The 13,401-nt window shown below is 38.4% G+C and overlaps 1 protein-coding gene across 1 annotated transcript in view; it reads right to left on the bottom strand.

The window, feature by feature from the left end:
- Positions 1-2,138: 2,138 nt before the first annotated feature.
- UBE2L3 (ubiquitin conjugating enzyme E2 L3) overlaps positions 2,139-13,401 on the bottom strand; it is a 30,200-nt gene continuing 18,937 nt past the window's right edge. Inside the window, exons 3-4 of the mRNA XM_075060100.1 lie at positions 10,301-10,487; positions 2,139-4,960 (exon numbers count right to left, since the gene is read on the bottom strand). Coding sequence (XP_074916201.1) covers positions 4,806-4,960; positions 10,301-10,487 — 342 coding nt within the window. The 3' untranslated portion in view covers positions 2,139-4,805. The remainder of the gene's footprint in view (positions 4,961-10,300; positions 10,488-13,401) is intronic.

A 13,401-nucleotide genomic window follows, 5' to 3' on the forward strand; every position in this document is an offset into this window, starting at 1 on the left:
TCCCAGCCTGTATCTCTCTCACTGGCATCAGATTTGTAAGACACCTCAGCTGATTTGAAAGTGATGGATTTCCTTTGTGTACCATATTCACAGTCCACCCCAAAATTTAACTTGAAAGCCAAGGCCCAACTGTCAGACTAACAAACAGTTCCTGCAGATGCTGCAATAGCAGATAACACATCCACCCATGGCTGACAATCATGCATCAACTTTTTGAAAGATTTTTTGTGTGGCGGCAGGGAATAGTTGCAAAAAGATAAACAGCCTAGTAAGTAAGACTCACCTGGCCAAGGGAGGCTGATTTCTGTAAGCCTAGTAGCTTTGAGCATTCCCTTCAGAAATTACTGTATTTTCCTTTCATTTTTTTACTTGAGCTATTGCATCTTTACTCATGCCTACAGAAAAGGAATGGTCATTGCAGACATTTTTTCTTCACTAAAAGTAATCAACTTATGATATTAGCCTTCTGATGTCTTCAGTCATACTCCATGCAAGTAGCTGGATGCAGAGTTAAACTATTTAAGTAGGCTGTAGCCGTTATGCAGTCAAAAGAAACTTTTAATGACAGCACTTCCAGACAGGCTTTTTAGATGATTTTACAAGAACAGCAATTGTTGCCCCATTAGCTAGTTCATGATGACTGTTACCTATAAAAATCCTACCATCACCTGTCAATACACCACACTCTGTCCTTTCATGAGCTACGTGCTGTGTTGGCCACTTACTGTAAACGTAAAGATGTTCTAACGTCTAGAGGGAGCAATGACAATGAGAAGGAAAAAACAGAACAAAAATTCTGATCATCAAAGTTTTCTAATTTCTACAGTTCCACTACAGGTCAGTTTTCATTCCTCTGATACTTTCTGAAAAATCCTCCTTGATCTATGAGATTTTTCTGAGCTTCATGTCTCCCAAAGCATATTTTAATGTGTCAGTATTGTTCAGTCATCTTGGCTATATAAAGAGATGGCAAAATGCACTTCATCCAAGCCTGACCAGTATTTTTCCCCCATTACATAACTCAAACCTCCTTTTAGCACACGGCCTTTATTTTTACAAAGTCTTAATTGTTTGAGGCATAACCTGTAGAAAAATCAAAGTCTACAACAGCCCAGTCATACCAGGGCTATGTGCACAGAGGGCATGATTTTTTCCATGACTAACAGGACTTATTTGGCCGCCAGTTCCTAGCCAACTGGGAAGTTCCTTTGTGTAAGGGATAAAACCAAACAAAACTAACATTAATGAAATATTAAGATTGCTATTATCAAGCAACTTTCAGGCAATTCTATACACTTAGATTATGCCACAGTATTAATTCCAGATTTACAGTTTCTATTGAAATAGGTACATGGTGTACAATGTTGCTGAGGCAAAATTACAAACGAAACCAATTTTTTGAAGTGCTTGATATGTCAAACTGTACATGACCCCTAGCCTTTACATTTAGCAGTAAAGTTTCCAGGTTACTGACTGTGATAAAGTATAATAAAAGAACAAGGGATGTAAGAGTTGCACTCAGCAATGAAAGAGATTGTAAAAGTGCTGTTAGAAGTGAGTGCCACCTAGTGTTTCATTAGCTGTTGTTCATGTATGGTAATGTGCCTGGAGGCAGTGGATTAGCTAATACTCTATCTCAGATTTTTACACATTACCTAATTTTTAACCTTGATTTATTCTTGAGTACTTACTATGAATTTGTTTTGATCACACAGTCATCAAAACCTCCCTTCTCTTTTCATGTATTGTACTGATTGTACTCATTTTCTGCTTCCTTCACACTAACTGAACACTGTGAAATCAGCATGAGTGGCCTTAACCCATTCAGTTCTGTACTGTGAATATTAGACAATTTTGTAAATGTCCATATTTCTAAATAAATAGGACAAAAACAGGATTTTACCATTCAAATGAATTGAAAGCACTTTAAAGTGGAAGTGTGAGTAAAGAACTCATTTTAAGTACATGCACTTTTAGCTGAACTATTTTTATGTAAATAAGGAAATGATAAAGTGTTTGAGAAAGTCTTGCGAGATATGAAGTTCGCCATAAGAACATTCAACAAACCAACTATAAGCTTTCCCTGTATACAGATATTTTCAAAATCCAGTCTGTCTAAAAATAAACCATGCCACAAAGCCTTTGAGAGCATTTTTATTACGGGTAGCAGAAGGGAATTGCAGAAAGCCTATACCAATACTCTTGGGTGTATAGTTTCACCAGTATGCTGTAGTTTTGGGTCTTGAACTGCATGTTTAGAATGGAGCATGGCTTAGGGAACCAGATAGAACAGCTTGAATTCCTGAGTTAACACAGGACTGGCTTAGTACTTTTCATTGGTCTACTCCCACTCCAGCCATACACACACTTATTTGGTCTGTATCTTTTGCAAAGAGTCTCACCTATAAGTAAAAGCTGCTACTTGTGTTTCAAATCTTGTGGTTTGGGTACTGGACTATAAAGAAAGCAAGAAGAGAACTGAGATTAAATATTTTCTTCCACCTGATCCCTAGACATAAAATTAGATAACAGGCATGAACTTGCTATAGGCTGATGTGAATTTGAACTGCAGTTCCTGGAATTATCCAACCTCTTCAGTTCCCTTGCAGTGGTATCTAATCACACCAATTCACATGTATATGCAGCATTTAACCTGAGAGGTTTACAATCAGAAAGTATATTCACTTTTTTTATAGAAACAAGAGTGACAAACAGGTGCTACAGTTTTTATAAATATGAAAGGATAATTTGGGCAATGCCAAGTTTCCATGCTAACAGACGTGATCAAGAGGAGAGAGAAACAGTGCGTCATTTAGGTAGCTGATGCAGAAGTTACACACACTTCAGTTTGATGAATAATTTGGCTTTTTTTATTATGAAGCAGTGAGCGTGAATGAAACAAAATCAGTACCCACTTGCTGCAAATGAAGACACAAAGATGTGAAAATTTGGTAATAGACAGTGCTCTCACTGAAAACACTTAGGAAATGCAAGTTTCCTTACATAAGGTGACCACGGTTTAACTTTATTTACCAGCTAAAGAATCTAAGAATACTTAAACATCCAAGTTCTTAAGCTCCCTCACTTATAAAATGTTTTACTTTTCAACAGAGGTACTGGGCTGTCATTCTTTATGCTAAATTCTAAATCAAAGCTGGATCTAGATAAAAAGGGCTGAGCAGAAAAGACAGGAAACATACAAGACATTAAAACCAAAAGGGTTTCTCTACTGCTCCCTAGACACATGTAAGTCCTGAAACATTGCAAAGACAGATGCTGTACTAATGCTGATTGTAGGAGTACAAATAACCATCTGGGCGTGAAGAATTTACTAATACAGCTTCCTGCACATCAAAATGCTATGCACTTCTAATTTCTGGAAATAACCCTGCTTGTTCAATAAGATATCAAAATGCTAATGGTTGGGAAGAAAAGGCTGTTTGTGTGGCTATGACCTCACTTTAGATTTAGGGGGGGAAAAACAGGCAGTTAAAAATTATGAAAAACATTTAGATTATTAAGGGTATTGAGTCGTGAACAGTCCTTTTCTCTGAGCAGGCAATGCCTTGGACTGAAGGGAAAATAACTTAGTCAAGTAAAAATAGGGTAGGAGGGAGTGTTTCAATGAGTATTTCAAGTATCATCTAACGCAAGTGTCGTATATTATCTTACAGATATTTCTGAACAGTACTAGTGAAATGTGTTCTATTTATTAGTTTATTGCTTAATGCTATTCTCAGACCATTTTCAAAAAAATCGTACAGTAATGGGGGTCAGGGGGGCCCCATCTCAAAAAATACAGATGGTTTCATAATACATTTTGATGGAAAGATGTACTCAAATGACTCGCCGTGGTGTCAGATTTAACTTTTAATTTGAAAATTAACATTTCCAAAAAGTATCAATTTTTAATTCAAACACAGTTTGTTACTTTGGTACCTACTGGTCCCCAATTTCTGAAACTCTTCTAAAGTGGTTGCAATGCTGTTCTGTGCAAGTTTTTCCTAGCTAGTCTGCATAGATATTAAGAATTAAAGTGAAAACTTCATAATCACATTCCACTATTCATTGGCTACACAATTTTGTTTTCAGTTTTCTGAAACCAGCACAAGTCATATTTTAATTCAATCACGCACACAAAATTTGGGTTTCCCCATTTAATAAACATTATTGTGGTAACATCAGCCAAATTTACATAAGACCTAGGCTTTGTTTCTGATTGTTTTTGTGGGGGTTTGTTTTTGTTTATGATGTTACAAACTGAAGTTAAGGGGAACTTGCAACCTAAGTTCCACAAAGCACAGTGCAACATTTAAAGAGAAAAGTAAACAGAACTGCCAAACATTCAACCATTTTTTGTCAGGACAGGAATATATTTTTCTAAGACATCAGTTTGGGGGAAGAAAATTAAATGAAAAATTAAATGAACGCACGATAGTGGGAACTGCAAGGGAAAAGAAGAAATAACAGCCACAACCTTTTGAATTTTAAGGGCAGAATATAAGTCTAAGATATTTTTGATAAATTCTGACAAGAAAAAGAAACAGCATCCTTTAAAGTATACTGAAGCAGTGATTTTTAAACAAAGAAAGCAGAACTAGAACATCTTAAATGTTTAATCCTTTCTTTACAGGTTACCTAGACCACTTTTGATTAAGAAAACTGTAGAAAGTTAGTAACAGCCACCAGTAAACACCAAAAGGTGGCACTTGTCAATTTTCCATAGAGTCCTGCTTTGTGGTGTGTCTGAAATGCACTGCTCCAGATCTTCTAACACACGTTGCTGACATCAATCATGTCAGATTTTAGTCCACTGGTCGCTTTTCACCATATTTCTTTGTAAACTCTTCAGCGTTCTTACAGAATTTTTTACGGTCCTTAGAGTATTCTTCAGCTAGGTCAGCCCGAAGGGGGTGCTCGGGCTGTGGGTCATTCACCAGTGCTATGAGGGACTGGATTACTGTCAAAAGAAGTAGAAGTATTGTCAGTGACATGAACATTTAATTTTTAAATAGCCAAAATGTAAGTGATGCACTAAAAATAAGAGTTTAAATGTGTTAAAGTATGATCCTATAAATCTGTATGCTTTCCAAAAGAGAGACCAATACATTATATAAACAAGTACAAAGCAACTGCACACAGTTCACAATTTTAGTTTGGTAGTGATTCTGAATTCGTAGTTCATCTCAAGAAGGAAAAACTGGAAGTTGACACTAGAAAACTAATAGACAAATCCCATACAGCTCAAACTGCATTCCAGATTTTCTGGCTAAGTAACTGGTGCAATTGATGAAATGTATTTTATCTAGTTACATATGGAAGAAACTACAGTTGTTACAAACAACCTGGTCTAAAACGAATACAATAAATTGGATATTCTCTCACTTCCTGAAACAATTTCTATCATTACTCCAACATGAACTGCCAAACATACCTGCTGGTGAAGATATACTCGATGAACAAACTGGTAATACTTCAGGGTGATTCTAACCCCAATATTCATGACCATGCTCTAAAATAGTCAGTCAATGCTCTTCATGAGAAATGTCAGTCTTAACTAACCACATTAAACTGAACTAGCCATGGCACTCAAATGATGGACTTGGCATACTGCTGTGAAATCTAAAGCTACTTTTTTTTTTTTTTTTTTTATGTTCCTTTGGCCATGAGGAACTAATTAGCTAAACTGACAGGCTGCAGCAATCACAAATGCTCATCCTGCACTACGCTGTGTGCCATCATTAAGAGGAGATGCACAAATGGAAGGTAGGTTATCTGCAATAAATATCTTAGATCTACAGAAAATAGGTGTATGGAAAAAAACAGAGGAGTTCACTGACATTCATTCATAATACCCCAATCCAGTCAGATTTAGGAGTCTCAAACAATATACAACATTGCTCCCATGCTTTTCAGGCAACTATGTCAAAACTTTATTAACTGAATATTTTCCACATTGATAACCAGCTGTCAGATGGAATGGAAAGCAGCTCTCTGGAACGTTTGGTTATAAAAATCATTTAAAGGAAGCTTCCTTCCCTCAACACCACAGTTGCTTGATAAATATAGTACCTATATAAACAGAGGGAAGTCTCTACTATAGTAAGTACTGTAGAACACTAATCTTGCTTCTCACTGCATCAGTGGTTTCCAGCCTGTGGTCCGTGGACCCCTGAGGGTCCGCAAACTATGTATAAGATTTCCAACCAGGTCTGCACCTCCATTCAAATTTTTTTAAGGGTCCGCAAATGAAAATTACTCTATATTTAATAAACAGGAAGTAGTTTTCTAGTAGCAAAATTCTGAAATGCCCTGGATGTCAGAAGACTCTAGCTAAAAGCTCACTGCAGATAAGACAACTGTTACTTTTTGCTATGGGATTATCAGAATCTTGCAACAACTATCCTGAACTGCAAGTTAAACAAACACACACACACCACCAACCAAAAAACTACTCAAGACTTCCTGGAAGGAGGAAAAAAAACACTGAAAAAGGAAACCATGGGAAATAAGTGTAATAGGATTAAAACAATCACTAGTTTTACAAAGTTTTATAGATTAGCTCTAGTTCACTTTTATATAGTGTCAAAAGCGAGCAGGAGCTTTGGTAAATGGAACCAAGACACATTACACATGAGGGTGATGATCAAGAGGCAGGTGATCTGACAATTTCAGGCAGCATATTCTTGGATATCAGATACATCCTATGGAATATAATATATAGGGACAAAGGCAGATTAAGATTTGTTTTTTTTAAACACCTGCTCTGAAATAAGATGGATAAAGTGTCAATTGCAAGTTTCTTGGGGTAGGGACCACAACTTCCTCATTGTTTCCTACCCAGACAAGCACCTCAGTAGTGCTGAACGTCAAAATGAGCTATGCTGCACTGTCAAATAGTGGAGAATAAACCTAGAGAGAGAACACACACAGTAAACTGACCACTACATTCCTGTATTTATAGTCAAGTCCCAGCCACCAATTTTAAACAGGTCTGTTATAGAAATAACACTGGTTAAATGAGGATTCCTGCCCTGTAATTATTTCTACGAATGGACATTGGCTGGATGATGGTTAAAGCTATGATTTTGCCACAGGCAATTAACAAAAATTCACAGAAGCTGTGACCTGTCAATGACTTTTACTAAAAATGTCCATGACAAAACGGAGAGAGAGGAGGGCTGAATATTCTGCCCTGTCGTGGCTGGGAGCTGCGGCCCTTCCCCCACCCAGTGGCTGGGAGGGACCCCCCGCCTGTGGCAGCTGGGGAGCTGCAGGAAATTCCCCACCGTGCAGGGAGCTCTGTGGGATTCCCCCCAGACTGAGGAGCTCCAGGGGTCCCCAGCACCCATGAGGACTGGGGAGCTCCAGGGGATTCGCCCGCCACCCGCAGCAGCTGGTGAGTGGAAGTGGATTCTCTACCACCTGCGGGGGATCCTCGCACCCGCAGTAGCTGGCGAGCTGCGGGGGACCCCCACCATTCTGGGTCCCCCACAGCTCCCAGCCACCACGGGAGGTGGGGGTACCCTGCAGCTCTCAGCTGCTGCGGGCTGAAGTCATGGAGGTGTGCCTGACTTGCGTGACCAAATCATAACCTTAATGATGGTGCATGAAAGACTATCATGAATATGTATTATAAACAGAGTGTGACAAAAGTGGTCTTGATAAGTTATATTTTATCTATAATTTAAAGTACTGAAAGAGGTTCCTAATGTACAAGACATATCACTCTCATGTTAAATATGTTGACACTATAGTCCCAACTACACTGTACAACAATCTTTACAATACAACCTATTGTGGTTACAACACAGCATCCTGAAATGTGCTACAGACTCTTGTAACATGTTGCAAAGGTTGTAGCAAAATTCAAGGGGCATGGTTAAAACACAGTTCAGTCTCATCAATGCTATAAGGATGAACCATATTATAATCTTGTGGGAGGATAACTGTGTTTGGACATGTTTTCGAGAGTTTGGAACCTCCTCAAATCAAGCTACAAATTACTGTTCTCCTGCAAGTACATCACCTTCCTTCTTCATACCTCCCAACTTTAAATGCACTCATATTTCCCCATGCTCCCCTATTCCCTCAACTCCACAACAGTGTCTCAGCAGATGAGGATTTGGACTCTGTTCATCACTCTGCCATCCATCACGTCATTTCAGAGTTCACCAAAGTAGTTACTAGAATACTACATGCGGTGCTTCTGCCAGAGGGTGTAACACATTGCATTCACATCACTCTCCATCCCTCGCCAACCTGGGAGCAAGGAACATAGCTTGAGACCAAAACTTGGATCCCAGTAGGAGAACCTATTCCTCCACTGCTAAGGTAGGGGCTGGCTTACATGTGCTTACCTTAAACAAGAGTTGTTTAAATAAAGTAGGGGAAATGTAGTGTTGATATTGGCTGGTTTCACAGTTGACTTAAGAGACTGCTGCATCTGAGAGCTGTTGCCATATTAATGCTTGCATACCAAGCCATATATCAACACTACAGTATGCCACAGCTCCTCTTTCACACACATTACATAATTAAATTTAAAAAATATTTAAACACACACAAGTCAGGCCCTAAAATAGTATTAAGATGAGTCTTAACAGTAATTCCATCACACTACACATGTATCTTTTTTAATATTAAGTGGCTGTAACCTTAATATGTAGTATAGCCTTAAGAGGTGCACTTAGTATATGAATGGTGGGATGAGCTGAGACCCCTAACTTTCCCCTTTCCTGACATCTGTGTGTTTAAAGCTATCCTGATATTGCACTGAGTGATGCTGCTTTTTTTCCTTTGGTTCATGCAGACTTTGAAAGTCACATCTCACAGCACAGAACGGGGATGAGTAACAGTGCAGGGGTCTGGACTAGATAACCTCGAGGTCCCTTTCAGTCTTACGATTCTATGATAAGAGGAACGTGCACCTCAGCCAGACTGCCAATATTTGGTTGCAGACAGTTTTATGCAAGGCTGGGGTAACAAGCAGTGAGTTCACATTGTGAAGACTTTTTGCCACTGCAAGAGAGAAACTGAATTCTTTTAAACACAGCTTAAACTTGCAAAATGTAGCAAAAATGGTGGGATCGGAAATGTTTTTTCACATTCCTGCTTTTAAGCCATTTTTATTTTTTCCCCTGATCTGAAAATAGCAAAATCCTCTTTTAAATTATTAGTATCAGTTGAAACTGCTGAGCAAAGTCCAGGTGTAAGACCAGGTAGAGAGACTGGATAGTTCTCCTTTTACTCTTCTGTACCAGGCAGCAGACTGCTGAAGTGCCACCTTAAGTTTTTAGCAGATGCACAGTTCTAACTTAAATTTTTCCCCAAGTTTGGCTAAAGGGCTATTCCTCCTGGAGGACTCACCACATAATAGATTTGGTGGCTTTTATTTGCTATTTAAGTTACTGGTGGGCAAAAATACCTCAGTTATTTTCCTAAATCCTTCTCTGGGCCGAGATCAAGCATAGTATTAGGAAGTTATGAGTACACAGAAGTGAAAAGGGGAAGTCAGAGATGTAGGGTTTTCATGGACATCCATATGTATCTACAGTATTTGGTTCTGTCAACACATAGTTCACGGCGAGAAACTGACAGATGGGGGCTGGGAGAAGGGAAATTTTTGGTCAAGGATACCTGCACAGACTCTGCCTCTATATTAAAAAAGCTCTTTGTGGTCACTAAAGCTCTGATGAAAGATAGAATCTCTATTATTAATTTGGGTTTATAACACTAAAAAAAGCCCATATAAAAAAGGAGCTCCCTAACAATAATTATACTTACAATAATCACCCAACAGTGTTCAATACCAATATATAAACCAATTAGCTCTGCCAGCATCAAACAAAGACAAGTTCTCAGCCTGACAACAAACAGAAACAGAAAAGTCCCTCAAACCAAACCATACCCTAAAATGTTTAAGGTCTTATCCAAGAGACCTCCACACTGTAAGTCTCATAGTACTCAATTTATCATCTTTTAAGAACTATGAGAGGAGCCATCTTTGTTAGGATTTGAATCTGTAGTTCTATGGTTTCTAGGTATTTCAGACCTAATGCTCTGATCATCAATGACATAGCTCCACAGCAACACATGCCAAGTCACTGCATTATCCTAACGTATAACTAAAGATCAACTACCACTGATTCACTACATTCCCAGAGGAAGTAATCCATTGCATAAACCTACAGACAACAGATATCTTGGGAGATCAGCTACCAAACAATAATACAAAGCATCCGTTGGCTTTAACCAACACAGTTACTTGAGATTAAGTTCACTATACACAGTGTCTTACCTTGGTCAGTTTTGGTTGCTGGCTTCCAGTTTTCAGCACTAATTACTGGCAGACAAACCTGCCCCTTTTCATCGATATTAGGGTGATAGATCTTTGTTTTAAATGTAATCTTAGGAGGTTTGAATGGATACTCTGCTGGAAAGTTGATTTCGATTCTGAAGGCTCCCTTATCATATGGAGGATTGTCCTGCAACGAGAAGACAGAACATCAAGGGATTTCAGACATCAGAACAGATACACTTGAAGGGACTGTGTGCTATAGATCTCAGTCTTTTGAATGGTCCATGTTTAAGATACACTGTTGTCTGTATAGGCCTTCAAGTCCATTCACATGTCTAGATTTAGGTTTATGTGCCAGAAATCATCAAAATCATAATATTCTTTTGCAAAGGAGTAATAGTGTTTTATCAGCTAGACACTGTAGTCCTAGTTTTAAAAATGTTTTTCAATTACTTTCTGAGAAACCCAGAAGAAAAATCAACTTGATATTTTTAGAGTTTATCAAAATATAACATTTTAAACTGCAAACAAGGATTTCAGCATGATAAAACTACTCAGGATACTGGGGAAAGAGAGATTCAGAATAGCTGGAAGTGAGTTTTTACTCAGCGTACAGTTTAACTTCCCTCACCTAGCACCCAGTCAGTCCAATCCCTTTAATCGAAGCCATTCTAGAGGTTAAAAATGAGCTCTCCAGTATTAGCATCTTTAGGAAAAGAACAACACTCTACAGGGAAAGGAAAACAGCATTATACCTATGAGGAGAGATTCTGTGTTGTCCTCAAAGACAGAACAGAACTCACAAGACAGGATGTGGGGTGGAGAAGGTGACTTTAAGCCACTTTACATCCATCCAGTCTTCTCAAGTGACCCTGGCATAATTTAGTCAGCCCTGAAAGTTTGTATAACTAACATCAGCATGCACAGGGTGTCCTATGAGCTGTAGTGCTGCCTGGAATCTCTGCAACACTTCATACTGTGGCTTCACCCTGGCCCACATACACTCTTGAGTCAGGGCTTGAAAATCTTTCACAAATCCTGTGCTGGCCAAATCCTGGCTACTTTATACAGCTATAACCCTTATTTGCAGCATCAAGAGGTCAGTGCATGGGTAAGGATCTGACTCATGAAGAGGAATTAAAAGATTGCATGCAATGGGTTGTTCATCACTTACACTTTAACATGAATGACGGTAATGCTCACTTTGAATGTCTGTGCTATACCTTTCAATCCCCAAAAGGCTATCCATTGTGACCAGTATTTAAAAAGAAGATTCAGTTTATGATACATCAATAAATGTATTTTACAAGGGCACATGAAGTCTCAGACCAGTGTTCTTTTGTGTTTCATATGTTGAAATTGAAACAATATAGTATAGAAATTACATTGAAATAAATTTATCCATGTCACTGATAGAACACGAAACCATCTTATCCTGAAAGGTTTTTTTTTTTTAAACTAATGTCTTGTTATAAGTCATGTAAAACAAGCAATATAAACAAAAATATCTGACACACACATCTGTAGAGGAAAAACCCAAGATAACAAGCTGTCTTTGACTTGTTTCATAACCAGGTGACTGCTTATTTCTTTAACAATGTTCTAGGACAAATATAGCAGGCTGGGCTACTTCTAGCACTGTACCCTCCACAACAACCTTAACTGAACATTACACAAAATATCACTCAATAAGCCCGTCAACCGCATATGCCAGATCAAGTCTCAACTGTACATCAAGCATCATTTCTACAAAAGCTGTGGAGAGGGGCTGCCCAGAAGGGAGATTAAAAATAAAGAACTGGACAATCAATAACTAGCCAAAGCTAGCTGAAACACTGATAATTTGTTTTTAAAAGTGCCGACAATTATTCTAAAAAAAAACAAACAAAAAAAACAAAAAAACCCAACAAAATCTAGTACTTCAAAACCAAATTTAACATCAAAAAGATTTCATCTGTACCCAGATTATGTCTGCCAATTAAAAAAAAAGTTTATTCACAGTGTGACAGCTGAATTTCAGACAATTCTAGACCAGTTAAGCAAAGAAAGAAGAGGAATATTATTTGTATTGACTGTGTCCTCCCTTTAAATGGTAACCCAAAGTGCTTTTTAAATACACATGAAAACTTAAGATCCTTAATACATGTAGATTCAGTGACAAAACATTTTAAAATAATTTCCTCATAATCATGCCAAAACACGATTTCAAAGTTATGTTTCTCCTGCAAAAGCACGTAACAAAAACCTAAAGCTGTCTTTGGGATGCAGCTCCCTGCAACGCTGTTTTTGGTGTTTGTGATGCCATGAACCTTTGCAGAGGAAAGTATTCCAAATTCAAGTCTTAATGAGCAGAAATCTTTATTTAAAACAGACACCTCATTTTTAAAGCTAAATATTTTCTGTTAATTTCTTTTTTAGCTCAAACATTTTGAGGTTTTGGTTTTTTTTAATTTGGTTTTTAAGGAACAGATCACCATAAAATGGTTTTCTTTAAGAAGAAAGGCATACTCTCAGCTTTATACTGATTAGGAAGAATGCCCAAGCAGTAAAATGCTATACAAGAGCCATAAACAGTGTTTTATTAAAAATATATTATTTAATAGAAATCTCCTCTCTAAAGTTCAAATCCTGCTCACTTTATTCACAAAAGAGGCACCAAAGACTCAAAGGGATCATTTGCATCAGTCATTCTACAGCAGGGGTCTCAAACACGGGGCCTGCAGGCCGTCTCCCACCCGGCCTACCTCCAGGCCAGGGGTGGGCAAACTACATAGACTCATAGACTCATAGGTCAGAAGGGACCAATATGATCATCTAGTCTGACCTCCTGCACAAGGCAGGCCACAAAACCCTACCCATACACATTTATAACAACCCCGAACCCATGACTGAGTTATTGAAATCCTAAAATTGAGATTTGAAAGACTCAAGCTGCAGGGAGAATCCACCAGCAAGACGATCATGCCCCATGCTGCAGAGGAAGTGCGAAAAACCTCCAGGCCTCTGCAATCCGCCCTGGAAGAAATCGTTCCCGACCCAATATGGGCGATCAGCTAAACCCTCGACATGTGGGCAGAATCCACCAGCAGCACCCAAGAAAG

The sequence above is a fragment of the Chelonoidis abingdonii genome, chromosome 22 (assembly GCF_003597395.2).
Source record: "Chelonoidis abingdonii isolate Lonesome George chromosome 22, CheloAbing_2.0, whole genome shotgun sequence".
Lineage (NCBI taxonomy): Eukaryota > Metazoa > Chordata > Testudines > Testudinidae > Chelonoidis > Chelonoidis abingdonii.